At 40.1% G+C, this 22,175-nt stretch overlaps 1 protein-coding gene across 5 annotated transcripts in view; it reads left to right on the top strand.

Moving 5' to 3' along the window:
* Positions 1-22,175, top strand: part of POLA1 (DNA polymerase alpha 1, catalytic subunit) — a 304,165-nt gene that overhangs the window by 240,728 nt on the left and 41,262 nt on the right. Inside the window, exon 37 of one of the 5 annotated variants that reach the window (XM_027096727.1) lies at positions 11,255-11,286. The exons of the other annotated variants lie outside the window; for them this stretch is intronic. Within the exon in view, the coding sequence (XP_026952528.1) occupies positions 11,255-11,271 (17 nt within the window). The 3' untranslated portion in view covers positions 11,272-11,286. Of the gene's footprint in view, positions 1-11,254; positions 11,287-22,175 lie in introns of those variants that run through there. 5 annotated transcript variants of the gene reach the window in all.

Raw genomic sequence — 22,175 nt, 5'->3', positions numbered from 1 at the left:
GAAAGTCACTGGAGACTTACCCCAGCTTTTTAGAGAACATCAAGGAGTGTATGCTGCCATCCCGGAAAATAGGAGATAACAGAGTAGTCACTTGGAAGATTCTTGCTTGACAAAAGTGGAGCAGTGTTGATAGAATCTGTACACTCACGCTATTTACTCTAGTTCTATTTCACAAGTTTAAGAATCATGACACTTTTTTGTCAGTTGATTCTAATAAATACGCTATCTGGGAGTTCAGGGCCAAAACGGCATGGAGTGAATTACTGGCTCGTTCTTTTACATGTCAGAAGCCCAAAGAAAATAAAGCAAAAGAAGGGTACAAAATGGCTGTCTGACAGAAAGAACTTCGTGAAATGTTTCAAGAGCCTTTTGTTTTATTTATTGAGTGTTAATTAGTGAAACTATTCTTCCTTTGACCTTCTGCTTATTTATTATTCCTAAATTGCATTTTTGGAATGAGTGAATTAGCAGAAATTTACATGGTCTGGACGTTCTCACATCATTTGGTAATGCTAAGTGGTGTTAGGGTGTTAGTGGTGGGATATAAACTAAAACACTGGGTCATGCTTACCCGTAGTCCAAGAGCAGACGTTTTCTAACAAGGAATATTTGATACAGTCTTGCCTGCAAGTCACCTGTTGGCATATAATAGTGCAAGTCTATGGATCCTACACCCAGAAATTCCAGTTCGGAAGGTGTGGGGTAGAGTTTGGGAAGTTCAACTTTTTAGAAAGTCCCCACAGACAGTTCTGAACACATGATTTGGATAGTTTCTAAGTACGAGAGAATTGAACACAGGTTGTAATCCATAGGGGACAATTGGAGAACAAGAATATTCTTACAGTCCATAAGTGAACAGTTACAGGGGAAACTCCCATAAGTGTAAATTAATGTAACATATGTGACATTCACTTCTCGCTTTATAAGTTGGAGTGAAGTGCTCTCTTCTTTCTGATTTGCCATTCAAGGGAGATTTGCTGTTAAAATGAATTGAAAATCTGTGGGATCCAGAGGGCAAATATATTTATTCAATTTGGACCAAGGCCAGAAGACCAATAGATGTTCACATCAAAAGTCCTGTGAAAAATGACAGTCGTTACACACAGTTATATTATTGAGAATGGAATCTAAGTATCGTCTGCCAACAAGTGCCCTGAAACTGGCGCATAAAGTATTTACCATAGACTCTCCTTTACTGTTGATACCTAGCAACATTTCCTTCGCTAGGATAGTTTTACCATTTCCATTATAAAGCCCATATTTTAGAGGTTGTAACTGGATTGTGGTTTTAATCTGTGTTTGAAATTTGGCAATTTAACTTGGGAAAAACCCACAAATTATTGGAAAGAGGTTTATTTTTATGGTGAAAAGTAGCTCTTGTCAAAGCTTTTTCCTGTGCTTTGCTTTTCAAACAAAGGTTTACAGGCCATTAGTCCATAATGTGAATTAACCCCATTTGATAGTTTTCCCTTTCCTTTAAGATGGTAAGGGACTCACTTTGGTGAAGTATCCACTTCATATTCACCATAACTACGTAACATTTTTAAAATCTTATTTCTGTGGGACTTTGGCAGAAAGTCCAAAGACTTCTGTGGGATTGTAACTGCTCCAGAATGTACATAGATAGCATAATAGATCCAAAAGAAGTTTTAGAGGAACATAGTGGCAATATATGAAGTAAAAATCCATTTCCATGATGGCAGCACATAATGGTCCCATTTGGCTGCCTCATCCCAGGGGGGCCTTGGCCTGAGTAGTGATAAGTGAACTGTTTGGGGGAGACATGAATCAATTCACATCTTTGCCCAATTGTCTAAATTAAGTCTGCTTAAAAAAAGAGGAGGAAAAAGAGTCTCCGACTTTTCTCAACTGAGCCTTTTTTTATTTATTTGGCAACGATAAAAGCAGTGTGTATATATTTTCTATTATTTCTTGAGTGCCATCCCAGATGTCAGAAAAACAAAGATGGCCAATGCTCCCTGCCCTGGAGGAGCTTAGAGTCCTTTGCAGACCGAAAGATTCAGATACAGTTAAGTGAGATAAACCACTGATCTGGTCAAATTGTTTTGGAAACAAAGAAAGGGATCCACTAACTGCCTTTCTTAATAGACTTTATTTTTTAGAGCAGCTGTAGGTTCACAGCAAAGTTGAACAGCAGGTACAGAGATTTCCCATGTACCCCCTGCCCCCACACATGCACAGCCTCCCTCATTATCAGCATCCCCCACCAGAGTGGGGCATTTGATGAACCTACACTGACACATCGTTATCACCCACAGTCCATGGTTTACCATAGGGTTCACTATGAGACACTGTGTGAGTTTGGACAAATGTATGATGACATGCGAACACCGTTACAGTATCATACACAGTAGTTTCACTGCCCTAAAAATCCTCTGTGCTACTCCTAATCACCCCTCCCTCCCCATAACTCCTGGCAGCAGCTGAATTTGTTTGTTTGTTTGTTTGTTGCGGTACACGGGCCTCTCACTGTTGTGGCCTCTCCCGTTGCGGAGCACAGGCTCCGGACGCGCAGGCTCAGCGGCCATGGCTCACGGGCCCAGCCGCTCCGCGGCACGTGGGATCTTCCCGGACCGGAGCACGAACCCGTGTCCCCCGCATCGGCAGGCGGACTCTCAACCACTGCGCCACCAGGGAAGCCCTGTTTGTCTGTTTTTTTTTACTGTCTCCATAGTTTTGCCTTTTCCAAAATGTCATGTGATTGGAATCACATAGTATGTAGCTTTTTCAGATTGGCTTCTTTCACTTAGTAAGATGCATTTTAAGTTTCCTCTGTCTTTTCCTGACTTGGTAGCTCATTTGTTTTTAGCGCTAAATAATATTGCATTGTCTGGATGTACCACAGTTTATTTATCAGTTCACCTACTGAGGGACGTCTTAGTAGCTTCTAGATTTCAGCAGTTATGAATAAGCTGCTATAAACATCCATGAACAGGTTTTTGTGCAGACATGTTTTCAACTCCTTTGGGTAAACACCAAGGAACGCAGTTGCTAGATCATTTGATGTTTATTTTTGTAAAAAACTGAAAAACTGACTTCCAAAGTGGCTGTACCACGTTATTTTCCAGCCAGCAGTGAATGGCTGTTCCTGTAGCTCCACAGCCTCCCCAGCGCTTGGTGGTGTTGGTGTCAGTGTTCCGGATTTTAGCCATTCTGATAGTTGTGTAGCGGCATCTCAGTGTTGTTTTAACTGGCATTTCCCTGATGGCATACGATGTGGAGCATCTTTTCATATGCTTATTTGCCATTTGTATATCTTCTTCGGTGAAGTGTCTTTGGCCCATTTTTTTAGTCGGGTTGTTTGTTTTCTTATTTAAGAGCTCTTTGTATATTTTGGGTAACGGTCTTTTATCAGATGTGTCTTTGGCAGATATTTTACCCCAGTCTGTGGCTTGTCTTTTTATTCTTTTGAACACTAATTGCCTTTTCACTTTAGTGTTTGATCTTTCCGTATTCCTAGAAACAAAAGCAGAAAAACCACTTTTTTTCTGTTCCTGTTCTCTCTTACCAGATGCTTAGCTCCCCTTATTCTGCGTCAGCTATTCGTAGTAGGATGGTGTATTAGTCTGCTACACCTGCCATAGCACATTACCACAGACTGGGTCGCTTCAGCAACAGAATGTATTTCCTGATTGTTCTGGAGGCTAGAAGTCTGAGATCAAGGTATCAGAAGGGTTTCTTCTTCTGAGGCCTCTTTGGCTTGTAGATGGCCGTTTTCTCCCTGTCTTCACATGGTCCTCCCTCTGTACCTTTCTGTGTCCCATTTCAACTTAATTACCCCTTTAAAGGCTCTATCTCCAAATATAGTCACATTCTGAGGTACTGGGGGTTAGGACTTCAACCCCTCTTTGATATGACTTTGGGGGTGGGGGGTATACAGTTCAGCCCATAACACATGGTCGTCTTGGTGAATGTTCTATTAGTCCTGCCAGAATAGGAACACCAGGATTGAGGACTCTGTGTTGAAGAAAGGAATTGGAGCTATGGTATAAATGTTTGCAAAAGGATGGTGCTTTAACTGTGGACTTTTGAAAAGCATCTGTTAGGAAGCCCAGTTTCTCAGTGGAGTCCCTTTAGGCCCAGAAGGACTATACTTCAGGTCACCCCTACTTCTTTCAAAGGCCCATGAGCGGCCTGAGGGCCACAGCCTACGGGGCAGCCCCTGTCAGGGGCCGAGCTGCTCACTCCTCTCAGCATGGTGAGATCTCCCAGCCACTTCCCCTCTCAAGCTTTGTTCTCACTGGCTTGTTTTGCCAGTCTTTTCTTAAACTTTTCTTGTTACCATCGCTCTTCTTTTGTATTTTCTTTATACCTGATGGTAACGTCTGTGGGTATTTGTTGTTTCCGTTAGTGTCACCAAAACTAGGCTGACCCTATGTAAGGGGCCTGTCATCCTTTCAGATGTCTCACACAGGTCCTCACAACAGCCCCATGAGGTAGCAGTGGATTGTGCCCCATTATATTGGTGAAGAAATTTAATGTAGTATAAGCTTCCTTCCTTTGCATTCCCATAGCACCCTGTGAAATGCCCTTCTTGTAGGACTGGTCCTGAATTGTTTTTTTGGGGTTTTTTTAAGATTTTACGAAATGTTCTTAATTTATTTATTTATTTTTGCTGTGTTGGGTCTTCGTTTCTGTGCGAGGGCTTTCTCTAGTTGTGGCAACCGGGGGCCACTCTTCATCGCGGTGCGCAGGCCTCTCACTGTCACGGCCTCTCTTGTTGCGGAGCACAGGCTCCAGGCGCGCAGGCTCAGTAGTTGTGGCTCACGGGCCTAGTTGCTCCGTGGCATGTGGGATCCTCCCAGACCAGGGCTTGAACCCATGTCCCCTGCATTAGCAGGCAGATTCTCAACCACTGCGCCACCGGGGAAGCCCCTGAATTGTTTTGACTTTCTCTTCCACTGAGTTCATGGAGGCAAAGGGTTGTACCTTGTTGATCTGTGCTTTGCCTATGGGAGCCAGCTCAGTAAATATTTGTTGAATGAATTCTTAGTGCAAAATAAGGTCACACAAGCACGTTGAAAAACTGTGGAGGAGTGAGTCCTAGGAATTACTTCTGTCCATGAATGGCAGTGTGCTGGAAAGTTCTCCAATCTCCTGTATTGCTCGCATGACTCAGGTGTGCCATAAATTAATGTCAGGAAATTTCCTTGACATTTTCAGATTTAATATCTGTCATTTCAACTCTTTGCAAGTGATAACTGAAGATGAGTGACGTCGTAGCTCTCATTTTGCTGATGCCAAATTTGAATTGAATCAAAAGGATGTCAAGTCACTTAACTAGTGAGTGAGCCTGGGTGCCTGCCCCTCACCCACACTGCCAGAGTCCTGTTCTCTGCTTGCTATCGGCCAAATAGTTACACTCATGAAGTGGTAATGATTGTATTACCTTGTGGAAAATAGGGACCCCAAAGAGAGACAACAGCTAGTACTGAAAAGCTAAGGAATCTAAAAAACTCTTTTGGTGGTTTAGTGTTGTGTTTTTTGGGTTTTTGTTGTTGTTTGGTTTTGGGGGTTTTCTTTTTGTTTTGGGGGGGTTTGCCAGAAAATAAGAGTTGTATGGGAAAAAATTATATGCTTTAGTGCATATGGGAATTTGGAGATTTCTGAGGGTTTAAGACAGCTCCCTTTTCAATGTTAAGGATTTCTACTCTTCCTAAACTGCTAAAGCGAAAGTGAAAGAGTTATATCATTGCTAGAAGTACTGAAATACAAGTAGCAAAGAGCCGCTGGAGTCCTCTCTAAGCCAGTTGACATTCTTAGAATTTACTTTGTTAAAGCCTCAGGAGGCATTAAGAAGAAGGCTGTGTCAGACACCCTGTCTGATCCAATTCTTCTTATGGGTTATTCCACTGAATTTTAGAAATGAACCTTTTCTCTGTTTTTAATAAATAATAACAGAGCATACACAAAACAATTCATACCTACCAAATACATATAAAAGTAAAGGTAGAATTTCACTTAAGTACCAATTTGGTCTTCTTAAAGTTATATTTTTTATAACTGTGAAAAACATTTTCGTTAAAGAAACTGATTTTGAAATGGGCAGTCCATTTTCCTTTTGTTTCATTTTCTTACGAATAAAAAATGATCTGAGGTTTTGGGTTTTTCTTTTTAACTTTCTTTAGTTTAAGTGAATTTTTATCGTGGGAGACTCTAACGTGGCAGTTCAGAACAATTCATGATTAGGAAGTGATTGTAGAAACACAAAGAACTTTGATGATAGAAAAAGTGGTTCATATAATCCTGAGCTTTGGGGGAGTGTTGTTATTGTTAGACATTATGTAGTTTCAATCTTTAATGACTTAGAGAAATACTAACAATATAAGGTCAAAGTCCAAAACTAAGTAACCATTATGATTCTAATTTGTAGTTTATATGCAAGGTGGAAAAGTTAGTAAGAAACACTAGAATTGTTTACGGCTGTTATCTGTGGGTGGATTATAGATAATTTTTATTTTCTTCTTTATATAATCTGGGCATGTACTGCTTTTATAACAAGAAACAAATTATAAGAACTGAAATTTTACGAAGAAATGTTTTGTTCAACTGGAAATAATGATTCCAGTAGTTTAGCAGTTGAGGAAAAAAATAACATACAGATGAACCCAGGTCAGCTTTTTTCTCCCTGCATTTTTTTCCAAATCAAACATAATGCCTTATTACTCAGAGAGTGATCAGTATACCAGCAGTGTCGGCATCACCTGGGAACTTGTTAGGAACGCAAAATATCAGGTCCTCCCCAGACCTACCGCATCAGTATCTGCATTTTAACAAGATTCCCAGGTGATTCCTGGGCATATTAAAGTTTGAGAAGCACTGATTCAAGACACTCTCCTTAGTAACTAAAGCCTACTTCCATTCTATTCATCCATTGATTGGGACCATCCCTTTGGCAAAACTTTAAAATGACAAATGGGCAGAACACAGAAGGCCTAGCCAGGTTTCAGGTGGAATTGGCATGACAGCCTAGTCTTCTGAAATATATTCTGTAATTAAGCTTAAAAATGTAGTAGCCTGAGAAGAGCTAGGAGAGGGGGGAAAAGCAAGAAAGCATGAGTTCCTCCACTTTGTTTCTTCGTAACTAGAAGGAACAACGGAGAAGTAAATTAAGATTTTCAGAATGGCTTTCAGCTTCTCAAGATGAGTGGCTTATAAAAGAGAAAACTGGAATGTAGCTCTATAGCCACTTCATACAAGGGTTACTCTGTATGTGCCCACCAGTCACCGCATTCTGGGTCTCATTACAACATTGATTTAGTATGCTTGTAAAGATTTCAAGGCATCGAACTAGAATTTTTTTGAAATGAAAACAAGATTCTATTTCTTAATTTTGGAACTACAGAATTTACTTTGGCATTTACTTTTCCTACTGTTGCTGACTTTTCTGTTGTATTTTTATGCTCAGTACAAGAATGACAAAGTTGGTATTTTCCTGTGGCAGCCTGGAGCCCCTTCATACTGCTTTGCTTTTCTCTCTGATTACTGCTAATTTTGTTTCTGTTTTGTTGTTTAACTAAAGACAACTTTACAGTGTGACAGAAGAGAAACTACATTTTCCAGGGAATTGTCATCATAGTTGCTTTGCCCGTAGTGGAGGTGTCTTGTCTCTGTATATTTTCTGTTATCCTCTTTAGGATAGCGAAAGTTGTATATGACAAAGCTGCCATGTGTTTGGGCAACAAACTTCCAGATTCTAATAACGTGCCTTTTCTTTAAGCCCATTTCTGTAAATATGCACTCAAGTTTTGCACTTTTATGTAGAAATGGACTCACAAGCATGCTGTGATAACAGATGTGTTACAAGTTTTGTAAAATCCTTTCCTAGTATGTCTTTTCAATGAGCAGGTTCCTTGTTCCTTTTGTAGTGACAAGTACAGCAGCACAAACAAGGGCATTATCTAGGTGATAATGCTGTGGTTGATGGTCTTCATTTGCAAAACATATTGTCATTTTTTGAGTGTTTGAGAGCCGGGAAAACCTGATAAGATTTTTTTCATGTACTTTAAAAGATATATACTTCTATCACCAACGAGGGAAAAAATAATAAATAATTTTCAAGCAGTTACACCATAATGTGAGCTAATCACTTTATTTTGAAGAAAAGTATTTTTGAACAGTTGAGCTAGTGAATTTACTTTTAAAATGTATTGTGCTTACACAGTACATGGTTTTATTTCCATGATGTTTTTTACTACATAATTATACATCTTAATTACGTAATTACTATCATAATTATTATGTAATTGCATGTACTTCCACTAATTACAAAATCAGGAAGTGTAATTATCTAGTAAAAACTTTATGAAATTTCATGCACTAAAAATTACTTAAAAGGCTATCTATTCCAGTGGTCTACTGGAAGGCTTTCCGTGGTTAGTCTTAGTCCTGACTTTAGTTTAGAACTTGAACCCAAAGGCCAGGAGAAGAAGGACAGTTACAGACTAACACTAAACTGCGTATTGCAATAGAGGTAAGATGGCCTCTGTTCCTTACGAGTTAAAGCCAGGGTGCGTTTGAATTTCTTTGTGTTTATGGAATTGTGGTAAGAGTAATACCTCATGTTTGAGGTAGCATCACAAAAACTGTCGATGAAAAGGACAGTTCTCGGGAAAGAATGTTAATAGAATTGACAATCAAGCCATTAAGGTTACAAAACAGCCAGGCCTTCTATACTTCTGTAATGTGAATGGCTTATTTAGCTATCTCTGTCTTTAAAATAATAATAATAGTAGGAGGAGGAGTAATATTATTATTATTTAAAATTCTGTTTCTTTAGTTTGAAGAGGGCTTTTCCCCACCAGTTTGTGTTTATATTTACCAAGATGGGAACAAACATATCAAAAGAGCATAATCCTTTTCTACTATTACTTGATGTCAAAAGGAGCTTTTGAGACATAAACATACACACACAAACATGTAACATCAGACCCTAAAGACGGAAGGTTTAATTCAATAAAGCCATGATGTCTACCATTCAAAACGACATACAAATTGCACAGTGAAACAATAGTCATGACAGCAAATTAGATATGACATCTAAATTACACTACAAAGAGAAATCCCAGAACCATTTTTGGTCTGTAGGAGTCTATTTTAGCCCAGGTTTAAAACCCAGTCTAGAGACTGCTTTGTTGCCTAAGTAGGGTAAAGTTGTAGAAAACTAATTAGAGGTTGGTTGAATTAATTGCAGATTAATTAGGAGGAAAAGGCTTATAATACTCATGGCCGAGAAGAGAGTAGATCCTGTAACTATCAAGATAGAATGTACTCTAAGTTTCAGGAATATTAAATTATCGATATTTGTATAACATCTATAATAATCTGTTATAACATGACCTAAATAAAGCACTTGGGTTAGATATAGTTACACTAAAATTTCTTCCCCTCAGAATTAGTGCTTTTCGCTAGAAGTGTATTGAATCAGCCACGTAAGATATAACAGTTACTTCTTTTAAAAATGCAGCCGTAAACATTAAAAGGTCTGTAGTCTTAAAAGCATGTGACATTCCCTTTTGTTGTTGTTGTTGTTCTTAACTCTTTCTAAAGAAGCACACTTTGTGGTTTTATCAGCTATTGACTTTGTGACTTTTTAATACCAGCTAAAATTTGTAATAAATGTGACCTTAAACAAAAAAGTCAGTGAAAGAAATGAAAACACCAGCCCCGTTTGCTTCAAGCAAATTAGAGGGTTTATAGTCATCCAGAATTATTTCCTGCTCTCAGAGATATTTGGGATTTAAACAGGTTCGGTCTGACTCTGGTTTTTTTTCTCTAGTAGTTTGGGATTATTTTTAAATTGCATATTCTTTTCCTCTTGGGAATCTTTGCTCATTTACTTAGGCCAGAATTTAATGTCTCCATCATTTCTTATTTGCCTTAACTTTGTCGTGATAATGTTTCTTTTCAGAAATGTTTATGCTCCTTTTATGTTTATAAGAGACAGCACTTGCTTCTCATGCATCTTCTTCATCTTGTTTTTGTTTGTTGTTGTTGTTTTTACCAATTGCATGCGCCATACCTGAATAGCCTCTAATGGTTAAAAGTTAAGTGTTTTTGTGTAGTCCTCACCTTTCCGATTACAGTGCAGATTTAATTTTTAACCTGACATAATGTTTAAACTGACTGGGTTTTTTTGTTTGGTTTTAATTTGCTTTGCTTTCTGGCTTTTCATAGAAATTGGCATATGTTTTCATTATCCTCTGTAATTCTTTAAATTTTTCATAATTCTCTAAGGGCTTCAGCCATAACTTTTGAAGTTTGTGTCCCTGTGATATCTCCAGTTACTCAGTAGCCGCAGGCCCAGATGTGGTGTTGATTTGCACGTGATTAGTCAGTGTCCATTTATTATTTTATGCTGCTGCACTATCATGTCCATATAATAAATACTACCTCTCATACTTAGAGTAGTTCTTTTTATAGTTGTCATGAATTTATTCAGACCCGTCAGTATTCTCTTACTTTGTGGCCAACGGGACAGTAACTAGACGGAATTAGTAGTCTGTCATGGAGTTCAGTTGAATTAACATTGATTGCATTCTCCCCGTGTAAAGGCCCTGGGAAACCTGTTAGCCTTAGCACTGTCCCTTAGAGCTTAAGGCTTAAATCAGCTGTGCTCACAAAAAGATAGGTTTGCAGAATAATTTTAGACACTGATTTACTTTTCTTGTTTTAAGAAATTATTATAAAACCCAACTCACAAATAAGATCACCAAACCAGGTCTGTGTGTAAGTCTGGTTTTATCTGTTTCTCCTTGTTTCACACCCCGCCCCCCCAAAATTCATTCAATGAGTGTTTGCTGAGTCTCTGCCTTGTGTGATATGTAAAGGGCCCAAGTATAACCAAGACCTGGGTCCTGTTTTAGAGGTGATAATATTTCTGATCATTTTCTTATTCACGAATTCACCCTATAAGCACCTACTTTTTTTTTTTTTTTTTTTTGCGGTACGCGGGCCTCTCACTGCCGTGGCCTCTCCCGCTGCGGAGCACAGGCTCCGGACGCGCAGGCTCAGCGGCCATGGCTCACGGGCCCAGCCGCTCCGCGGCATGTTGGATCCTCCCGGACCGGGGCACAAACCCGTGTCCCCTGCATCGGCAGGCGGACTCCCAACCACTGCGCCACCAGGGAAGCCCCAGCACCTACTTTTTATAGGACTTTATATTTTATGGAGAACAGTCACATCTATTATCTTATACATTTCCCATTAGATAAAATAGTTGACATTTTTTCAGATGAAAAAACAACCTGAAAGAGATGAAACGACCCTCCTGACGTAGCAGAGCTGTGTGGTGTGAGAGCCCCGCCTTGTTTCCACTGTGTCACAGCTGCCCTGCTCTTAATCTAGTAGGGAAACTTCGACCTGAAGGCAAATAACTCTAACACAAGGGGATGGCATGAAGTGCTGTGGGATCTCTGCATTTAGCTCCGGGAAGGATTCCCAGTGGAGATGGAACCTGAATTGGGCCTTGAAGAAAAGATGAGATTTTAATCGGCACAGACGCTGGCGTGAAGTTTGAGACTAAGTTTTGTCTTTTCCACTACTCTTTAAATGCTCTATTGCTGATCTAGCTTTTATAAATCAAAGAACCTCATTTGACAAATGCATGGTGATTTTTAAAACACGTTTGAATTGGAGGTTTAGTAAAAAGCACTTATTAAGAGGGTAGTCTATGCGAAGCTTTAAACTCAAGACTGGAAGCTGGAAAGCTGTTCGCTCTTCACTCCACACTGTAACCAGTGGTGCTGCTTTGAAAGAAGTTGATTCCATCCTGCAAGATACATCTGTCAGAAGTGTATCAAAGTGTTTTCCTATCTTAAATAATTTAACTCAGATATAATAATGTAAGTATTTTGACATGAAAACGTTACATACTGTGATATATCCACTTATCTTAAAACAGACATCTTTAACTTTAAAAGAAAGAAGCATGGTAAGACAAAACAAAACAGAAATAGGAATTAAAAGAGGTGAATGACAGATGGAATTAGTTTTATTTAGAAGATAAAAATAAAATCCTATTAGCATTATGACCAGAGAATGTAAAAATGTTTTACTTGAAGCATGATTGATTTTTTAAACTATCATCATGATGGAAGTTTAGACATACGTAGGACCTGTTTATGGAGTAAATGTTTACTGCTAAAATTATCCCTATGTTTTATTGGTATATTATGTATTGTCTTGCCCCCAAAAAAGTAGATGCTAAAAGTCAGTGAAATTCAAGATAAAAGGGAGGGTCTAAATCGAGCTTGTCTTCAGGAAATTATCCAACAGAGCACACATTGGTCTCTCTTAGTAAAGGCTTTATCACTTTTAACAAATGTGCCACGGGAAATTTATTAGTATGCTACAAAGAAATTTTCAAAATAATTAAGGCTAAACTACACTTGTCAAAATAAATGAATGAAATACAATTTTGAATCATCTTTCTTCACTTATTGCTCATTTGCATAATTCAGTAACTTACACAGGAGTCTTTCAGTTATTGGTGTGAATTAGCAAGGTTCTGCTATTCCTTGTTGTACGAGCGGGAATTATGCTACCGTGTAATTAGCTATTCCAGACATGGACTAACGGGAAATACCAAAGGGCACAGCAAAATCTAAAGAGACAAGGCAGGGAATCTGAAGACAAGAGACAATCAAAGACACCCAACAAACTCAAGCTGGTAGACCACAGGGAATTTTGAATGAAGCCTCTTAATTTATTTTGAGAATAAGGAATCAGTAGTATGAGAGAAATCTCAACAAGATTAGCTGACTAAGCCTACTTAAAAAAAAATCTCTATAGTGCATGGTGTGCCAGGTTAACCACTCCTGTTTGTTAGTCTGTATACAGCTCAACAAATAGCCGGCAAAGCCTTTCATGGGTATATAGTGGCTTTCCATTGAGGTTTTCACTCTTTGAAGGAGGTCGTTTATACCAATGAGATCCGTAGATGCAAATTGCTTTCGCTATATGTGAGGGGTCATTCCTTTCACAGCAGACTTGCTCATCTCTTTTATAGAGGTTTTGTTATTTTTCTACTGCTCCCAAAGGAATGATGGGAATCACGCCCCCCCCCCAACCCCCCATCTAACTTAGCATCCAAATCTTTTCCTTCCAGCTCTGTGAAACTTTTGTGTGCTGATCTTTGGGAACAAAACAAGCTGTTGGCAGCAGCCCTTAGCACTGAATCAGGAAACTTTTTTCCTTCTTTCAACCTGAAATATCATTTTTAGATTTGCCTCTCTTTTTCACCTAATTCTTTCTTTTTTAATAAATTTATTTATTTTTGGCTGCATTGGGTCTTCGTTGCTGTGCGCGGGCTTTCTCTAGTTGCGGCGAGCGGGGGCTACTCTTCGTTGCGGTGTGTGAGCTTCTCACTGCGGTGGCTTCTCTTGTTGCGGAGCGCGGGCTCTAGGCACGCGGGCTTCAGTAGTTGTGGCTCACGGGCTTTAGAGCACAGGCTCAGTAGATGTGGTGCACGGGCTTAGTTGCTCCGTGGCATGTGGGATCTTCCCTGACCAGGGCTCAAACCCGTGTCCCCTGCATTGGCAGGTGTATTCCTAACCACTGTGCCACCAGGGAAGCCCTCGCCTAATTCTAAGAGAATTTCTTGCTCATTGCAGCAGTGTGTCACTGTAACATGCTAGGGCATGTGGGAAATTCTTGGAAGCAATGTCCTGAAAATGTCATTTTTAGTTTGGCTCCCAGATGATGTAAGCTCATTGGAACTAGAGGAGCAGAGAAGTGAAGAGATCTGTTTTAAGGGTTAGCTATGGAAACCTAACTTCTGATCCCATTACTGAAGTGGAGGGAAAGATAACATTTTTTTTTTCCTAAGCTTTTAAGAATCATACGAACAATCATAGGTTTTAGTCTATTATGTTCAGGAGTCTTAGGGAGAAGGGTTTCAGGCACACTGTGGGAGCACTCTGTAAATATTTGTTGTTTCTCCCTCCCTCCCTTCCTTCCTTCCTTCCTTCCACTAGCATTTTTTGAGCACCAAGGGCGCTGACCTAGGCTCCTGAAAGGCAGTGTAAGGTAATGATTAAAAGCCTGCTCTCTCGAGCTGGAATGGCCAGTTCAAGTTTTGGCTTTCCACCTCTTGCTAGATAAGTAACTTTGGGGCATGTGACTTAACCCCGTGCACCTTCCCTGTACAGCTGGGAGGAATATAGGGCCTGCCTCATAGGGTTCAAATTAAATGGGATAATATGGAAGCAGGGCGATATGTAAAATGCCTAGAATAGTGCCAGGCACGTAGTAAACATGCAGTAAATGTCAGTTGGTTTTATTATTTCGGAAAATAACACTTTATCCAAACCACCGTGATAGTCCTTAGTATTACTGTTACTCTATCTGAGTTGGTTTCTGTAGCCTCTCATTGACCATGTTTTCTGTTTATATTTGTATTCCCAGCATCTGGCACAACACTGCAGCTGGATGGTTGCAGTATGAAAAAGGCATGGTTCCTACTCTCAAGGGGCTTAAAATCAATCGTGATGACTGTCATTCAATTCTGTCAGTACTAATAGGAGAGGTTGAAACAAATAATCCACAAATCATTTTCATGTTGTTTACATATGTCCCTTATCGGTAATAAGTGTTGCCTGTTTCCTAGGGAGGGTAAAAAATAGTTGTACTTGTGTGCAGAAATCTGGCCAAACCCAAGTTCCCTAATCACATACTTTAGCACATTACTTCTTAACAACCGGGGTATATCTTTTACACTTTTTAAAATGACAGGTGCCCAGATGCCACCGCCAGGTATCTGGTTCAGTAGGTCTGGGGTGGGGTCCCAGTGACTGTGTATCTTAAAAAGCTCCACAGTGACTCTGATGCACATAGTATTGAGAATCTCAGAGTTAGTAAAACTCTTCAAACTTTAATATTGCTTCATGTCAAATATGTATTAAGTATGACTTTGATATAGAAAGGGAGATTGGTTGGTATCTAGATAACAATTTAAATAGACAGTAGAACGGAAAATGAAGTCAAACACATGAATTATTTCTTCGATAAGGGAATCATTTATGGTGCTATATGAGCTAATACAGCATTCAAGAATAAAGCGAAAGAGAAAAAATGGGCTAGGGAAAAGTAAGCTGGAAGAAACTGGGTTTTGGTAACGAGAGAAGATGAAATAAATGCATTTCAGCAAGATTGGCAATAAGAACACTTGTTATTTTCAACATTAACATGATGAAAGTAGGGAAGGGCCACCGTGGAGGGTGGGGAATCCCCAAAGAGACTAGCTGGGTGCCTGGGAGGTATCAAGGTAGCAGCTATCCCAACCCTGGCATTTAAGCGTCTGCATAGTTGGGATTTCTGGGACCTTTCCCACCTCCTGTGGTCTTCTCCTTACCTCTGGGCCCATCTGGCAGGGTCTGGGGTGGGGCCCCAGTGGCTGTGTATTTTAAAAAGCTCCTCTGTCCTAGTAGATCAGCCCTTTGCAGTTTCACATTGCTGCCTGTCACCCAAAGGAGGTGGGACCAGGTGGTAGTCCTGGAGGCATTGGAAGGACATGTCTGGGCACCACAGTCATAGTTGGGCTTACCTTGGGTCTCCAGGCAGGACAAATAGCTTGGTTAGCCCCATTTCCCAGCATTGGGGTCTTGGAGCTAGAAAAGAGTCTCCGATCAGCCTTATCTCAGGCTGTTGGTTTCAGATTGCCCCCCTTTTGCCTAAAAGGATTGAGACAGCACCTCCGGGGCACCTGCAGATTAGACCCCTCCCTGGGCGGGCCTTGACTCCACCATGGCTACCTCCCCCTGCTCATGAGTTTCCCCTGCCTGCGTCGCCCACCCCAATCCCATCTCTCCCTTGTGGTATTCTGTTTATCCTTTAAGGCCTCCCAGCTAAAAATGATCTCTTTGTCCTCCAAACTCTGTGCAGCTCTTAAGCACTGCCCCTCATGCATTATAACTTTGTGAGGATGGGGACCATTCTTGAGATGTTATTTTGTGTCTGGTGGCAACTTACACCTGATAGGCACCTAAGAAATAGTATGTGAAATTGTTTTCTACAATACTTTAGCGTGGAAGCATAATACTTTGTTTCTTATAGAATACGTTAATGTTTATAGCATAGTTTTCTGACTCCCTCCTCTCTTCTCTCTTTGCCATCGTACCCTCCAAGTGTATGATGAAACTTTTCCCATCCGTGTATATCTATACATTCATCAGACATTTAGCCCATGCCCTCTCCTCACTCCACATGGACTTGATTTCCCACCCAGATCTACCTACTTTCTGATAATTCCTAATAGAGTTGGGCTGTGATTCCATGCACCTCAGGAGATGGCATAAATTCCAGGCTAGAAATTTCTTGTTCGAACCTTTAGGTTATATAAATCAAATGGACGCCCTACTCTATTAATAGAATGAATCAAAAAGTCCACAGATGGACTTCACATGAGGACCATCTCTGCCCGGACCCACTCCTTGCCCTCCAGAACCTGTATACAGATCATAGCAGCTGGCCATTTTGCTTGTGGGTTTTTCTAGTGGTTCACAGCTCTAACTCTTTAATGAGCTTGCCATCTTTGAATTTCTCTGAGCACTCAAAATTTGTTATTTGGTTTTACCAGCTTTTATGATATCTCGGTATGCCTGGAGGCCATCTCTGGACAGCTGCCTGAAGGTGGGGAGATGGGGGTGGCTGAGAGGCTTGTAGTCTGCTCTGTTCTTGTCTCCCTGCGGGACCCTCGCCGGAGCGGCAGGCAGGCACACATCTTAATGGCACTGTTGGTCTGTAAACACTACTGTTATTAATAGGCTGGGGCAGGAGGGGGGATGTAGTAAGCCCACATGAAATGTGGAGATAACCTATGTCTTGGGTGTAACCTGCAGGACACACTATAACAGAGTAATCATTGCACAGTATAATTGCAAGAGAATGAACAAGCTAGAAAATCTATTCCTGGTTTGCAACTGACTCACTTTGTGGCATGGGCAAACCATTAATTACTCTTGGATTTAGTTGTCTTATTTGTTCAAAGAAGGAAAAATAACGTGTGTTTAAGAAGAGTAATTCCCCTGGAAGGAGGTTTGTAAGTGCAAAGTACTATTGTTTTTATTATTATTATTAGTATTATTAGTGTTCTGGTATGATTTAGTTTTATGCCATGTAGTCCACAGATGTTTCAGTGGTTCTCATTGATGAGTTACAAAATACTTCTAGTCCACAGATGTTTCAGTGGTTCTCATTGATGAATTACAAAATACTTCTATATCATTCTTTTGCATCACACTGATAACAGTTTAGCACATCTTTGTTTTAACCCCAAAGTATATATCCAAAATAGATCTCATTAATAAAATACAATTACCAAATTAAATATATCTATACTACTTTCTATTTTTTTTTTAACCTCCTTAAAAACATGGTTACTGGGGCTTCCCTGGTGGCGCAGTGGTTGAGAGTCCTCCTGCCGATGCAGGGGACACGGGTTCGTGCCCCGGTCTGGGAAGGTCCCACGTGCTGCGGAGCGGCTGGGCCCGTGAGCCATGACCGCTGAGCCTGCGCGTCTGGAGCCTGTGCTCCACGACGGGAGAGGCCACAACAGTGAGGGGTCCGCGTACCGCAAAAAAAAAAAAAAAAAAAACCACGGTTACCAACAACTACTAAGTAAGACCTTTAATTACTGCCAATCTTCTCTTGAAAGTAACGATGCTTATCTTGAGTACTTCGAACTGTAAGTGGTATTCAGTACACAGTGGGGTTGTAATGCGATTATGAAGTGTACCAAGTTAGTGATAAATAAGCATGATAAACCATATATTTGTATTAGAAACAATATTTGAATTATCAACTGAATAAAAAGGCTGCAACTGCTGGTTCCTTGGGGTGGGTATATGATAACAATAAAATACAGTTAAGTACACTTAGAATAAAAAATTGTGTATGCTTCCATATACAGTACAGAAAGAAACCTTTTTAAATTTAATGGGCTTTTGAGTGTGCAGTATTTAAATTACTGGGAGAATTAAAAGATTTGCTTTGCTTTCTGGCAGTAAGCTTTCCAAATTAGGAATTTTTTTTAATATCTCAACTCATTCATCAGTAGAGACCTATGGCTTTTATATAAAGCATTATAGTTCTTTCCCAGATTTCCAGTAATTTTCCAGTGGAGTAGCAGTATAAAAAGAAAAATATTTTCTTTACAGTAAAATGTGTAATTTTCTGTATCAGTTTCTTTTTTTCTTCTTTTTTGGGAATTTGGTTCAAGAGGACATAAATTCTTTATTTTCTAAATTTGGGTCATTTATTATCTTAAAGCATTTAAAGCCCATGTGTGTTTTTTAAGTGTTATATTTTAGTAACCTAGAAATAACTTTAATACTGGGGAGTGGTAATCTGTATAAAATAACACTGTGAATTTCATTTCTGTTTCACCATGAGGTACAGTGAGGAATAAATTGTGTGCATTTGTTTGTAAGAGTGTCCTGAGGCATGGCACCACCAATGGAGAAGGAAGTGTAGCTGCCATGTGAAACCAGAGGTCACAGAGTAGCAGCTGTGGGCCGCATATGACCTCTGAGTATGTTTAAATTTGCCTGAAGAATATTCACCATTTTTAATTAGTTGCTAATATTTTTTTTAAACTGGAGATTTAATATAAAAAGCCAAATTTCTGGGTTTCTTTCAAAAATCAGTGTCTGGCTACACTAGGTCAGCTTTCCTGAATGGCAGCGATTGGCTGGAGCCAAGTAGCAGCTAAAGCAGTTGACACAGAACTTGAGTTCCCCAGTTTGCCAGCCACTGCCCTACTTCAGCCCCTTTCGTTCATTTCTCTTACTCATGTGGCACTTTAGGCATTTGTTTGCTAAAAATATCTGGAAGTGTGCTTTCTTCTATTTTTTTTTAACCAAAAAAAAAAAAAAAAAAGAGGAGGAGGAGGAAGGGAACGGGCCATAGCCATAAAAGTTGGGATTTAAACAGTAAAATATATCCAACTCACGTTAAAAACACAGAAAAAGATGAAAGTCGCCTTCATAAAGTACAAATCACATAAAAATATACAACTTCCTAGTAGCTAACTTTTTTATGGCAACTCTGATCCTCGCAGCGTCCCAGGGAGTTAAGATAACAATTACATACTACTCAATCCACCAAGGAGCAAACCAAGTATTAGTGAAGCTCATTAATTTGTCCGGGTTTACAGGTGCTAAGTGGAGCAGCTGAGGTATGACCAGCTTCAGATGGTAGTCTGGAGTAGCGCTGGGCAGTAGAACTTTTTGCAGTGATAGAAATGTTCTGTATCTGTGTTGTCCGCTGCAGTAACCTCTAGCCGCATGTGGCTGTTGAAAAGTTGAATGTGGCTAGTGTGACTGAGGAACTTGAATTTTTAATTATTTAAATTGAGAGAGTCACGTGTGGTTAGTGACTGCCTTGTTGGGCAGTGCAGGAATCTAGAGCTCTTTTTTTTTTTTTTCCTTCACCGCATGGTCTCTGTATTGAACAGTCTTACACTGTTTAATAAAATTCATCAAAAGGTTTCTGTAAGGTTTTCTCAAGTTACTTACCCAGTGGCAAGTATCCATTCTGCCAGGAGTTTAAGGTACGTTGAATGTTTTCTGTATCTGCATAGATTTCTCTGCATGAAGGCTTCATCATACACAGTAGTGTTCTTTGTAACAAAGTTGGAGGTCCTAGTGGTAAGGTTCTTACATACAGAATCTCCCAAGATTCCTAGCCCAGATAAAGACCATAATTGGTGGTATGTTTTAACATCGGAAATGTATAGATGACCAGGACAGTCTACTTCCCTAGTCTTTTTTATGATCAAGGATACTAGGTCTGTTACAGAATCGTGAAAGAAAATGAAAAATCTTTGATGGTTAGCTGGTTTGAATTGGGTCACAGTGACTTTTAGAAAGGTGGCCATTAGCTAACCTCTCTGTCAATAAACATATATCATTAAATCTAAAATGGCATCGAGGGGCTTCCCTGGTGGCGCAGTGGTTAAGAATCCACCTGCTAATTCAGGGGACACGGGTTCGAGCCCTGGTCTGGGAAGATCCCACATGCCACGGAGCAACTAAGCCCGTGTGCCACACACAACTACCGAGCCTGCACTCTAGAGCCCACGAGCCACAACTACTGAGCCTGCGCCACAGCTGTTGAAGCCCATGTGCCTAGAGCCCGTGCTCTGCAACAAGAGAAGCCACCACAATGAGAAGCCCGTGCACCACAACAAAGAGTAGCCCCCACTCGCCACAACTAGAGAAAGCCCGCACGCGGCAACAAAGACCCAATGCAGCCAAATATAAATAAATAAAATTTAAAAATAATAAATAAAATGGCATCGATTTAGGACACATCCTGATTTCGAAGATGTTAAAACATGGGGGAGGGGATTCATCTCAGAATTGGTGAAATATAGTTTGTCAATGGGCTTCATCTCGGTTTGGTCAGCCTATAACCAGGGACAGCATTGAGATGCATATGTCCACTTTGCCCTGTGGTTAACTAAACCCTTCACTTGGGCTGTCCCCTTGCACACTACCTTATGTTGGTCCTGACTAATTAACAAAGACTTTCAGGTGGTTAGGAGTGGGTTTAAGCTCTTGCTCAGTAACAATTTGATCACTATATTCACTTTCTTTAAAAATCCCCCTGCCCCATAAATGCAGCCGAAGATGTTTTATTATCATAAATAGTACCAGAACAAGCTTAACCAATCACCTTCCAGCACAGGGGCAACTCTGTAGCACGCCTTTTCAGAATACCACATGCTGTAATTCAGATTATCACATTAGCTATCCAAACGCACCATTTGTTTTTAAATACTGGAGTGTTTACCTGAAAATTTCCTCTTTTCATCTTCCTGCCCCACTTCACCGATACATTGTCACTGCGGTGACAAGTTTATTTATGTGCCTTAATATCTTCACTTTCTGTTATTTTTAAAGTATATTCATATGTCTCCATGAAAGTGTTCTTGAGCATCTTAAGGTATTAGTTATTATGGAGTAGGTTCCTATTATTCATTTTTCATGATGCTCTCTCGACTCTTGCCTTTATTCAGACTTTGAAATATTTCAGCACTTCTAAACTCCTGCCTTAAAATTTCTGTACCAGTCTTACTCTGGAAACTGAGCATGTCCTACTGAAATCTTAACAGCTCTTATAAGAAATTTGGGAGTTTGAATCAACAAAAACAGAAGCATTTCTTGCCCACAAAGGAGTCTGACACCTAATGGTTACCATTTCATACACTGCTGTGAAGAGTTCCCAGATACAAGCCATTCAGAGTTCACACGTACAAAATTCATGCATGAGTTAGTGAATATCATTCATTATGTACTAACAAGGAATCCTAAGTGCTTTGATAAATGTATTCGTTTGAACCATATAAAATTGCTGATGTTTGACCATTTTTGACCTACCAAAACAAGCAACCTCACATGATCCATTCTAATACAGGTTCGGACCAGACTAGTTTATATAAACTGCTTTCTCTACTTTTGCTATTTTCTCTTTTTATTTTTTTCAATTAGTACTTTTTTTTTTTTGGCCGTACACGGGCCTCTCACTGTTGCGGCCTCTCCCGTTGCGGAGCACAGGCTCCGGACGCGCAGGCTCAGCGGCCATGGCTCACGGGCCCAACCGCTCCGCGCCATGTGGAATCTTCCCGGACCGGGGTGCGAACCCGCGTCCCCTGCATCGACAGGCGGACTCTCAACCACTGCGCCACCAGGGAAGCCCTCAATTAGTACTTTTAACACAACGACCTTCTCCTTGCTACTACCCTTTTGTATTTCTCACTTAATAATATTTTTTCTAGTACTCTTCCCTTCTCAAATAATTCCCCAAACCAAGTCTCAGAATTACTGGCACAAAGAGATCTGGTTACATAGCACCTCCAGGATGCAGTCAATACTTAACTGCTTCAAGTGTTTGACCTGTTTTGAGAATTTCATTATCCTAAAAGGTTGGTGTCATTGAATACGTTTACTGCCCAATAAGCCATCATAGTTCCTTCCTTCTCAAATGAAAGAAGCAGAAGGAAAAATGCTACATTTTTGTTCAGTGCTGTTAGAGGCCATGCTGTGGGATATCTTTGTTATGACATGATTTGCCTAAAGCATCTCTGGAGAATAAAATTAACAAGTATCCTTTGTTACATTCACCTTTTATTCAACTGAATGTAAATTAATAAA

This window comes from Aethalodelphis obliquidens, unplaced genomic scaffold (assembly GCF_003676395.1).
Source record: "Aethalodelphis obliquidens isolate GAN/ISIS:26980383/991018 unplaced genomic scaffold, ASM367639v1 scaffold107, whole genome shotgun sequence".
In the NCBI taxonomy this organism is placed as follows: Eukaryota; Metazoa; Chordata; class Mammalia; order Artiodactyla; family Delphinidae; genus Aethalodelphis; species Aethalodelphis obliquidens.
Note: the sequence above shows the minus strand (reverse complement) of the source record. Positions and strands in the feature narration are given on the sequence as shown.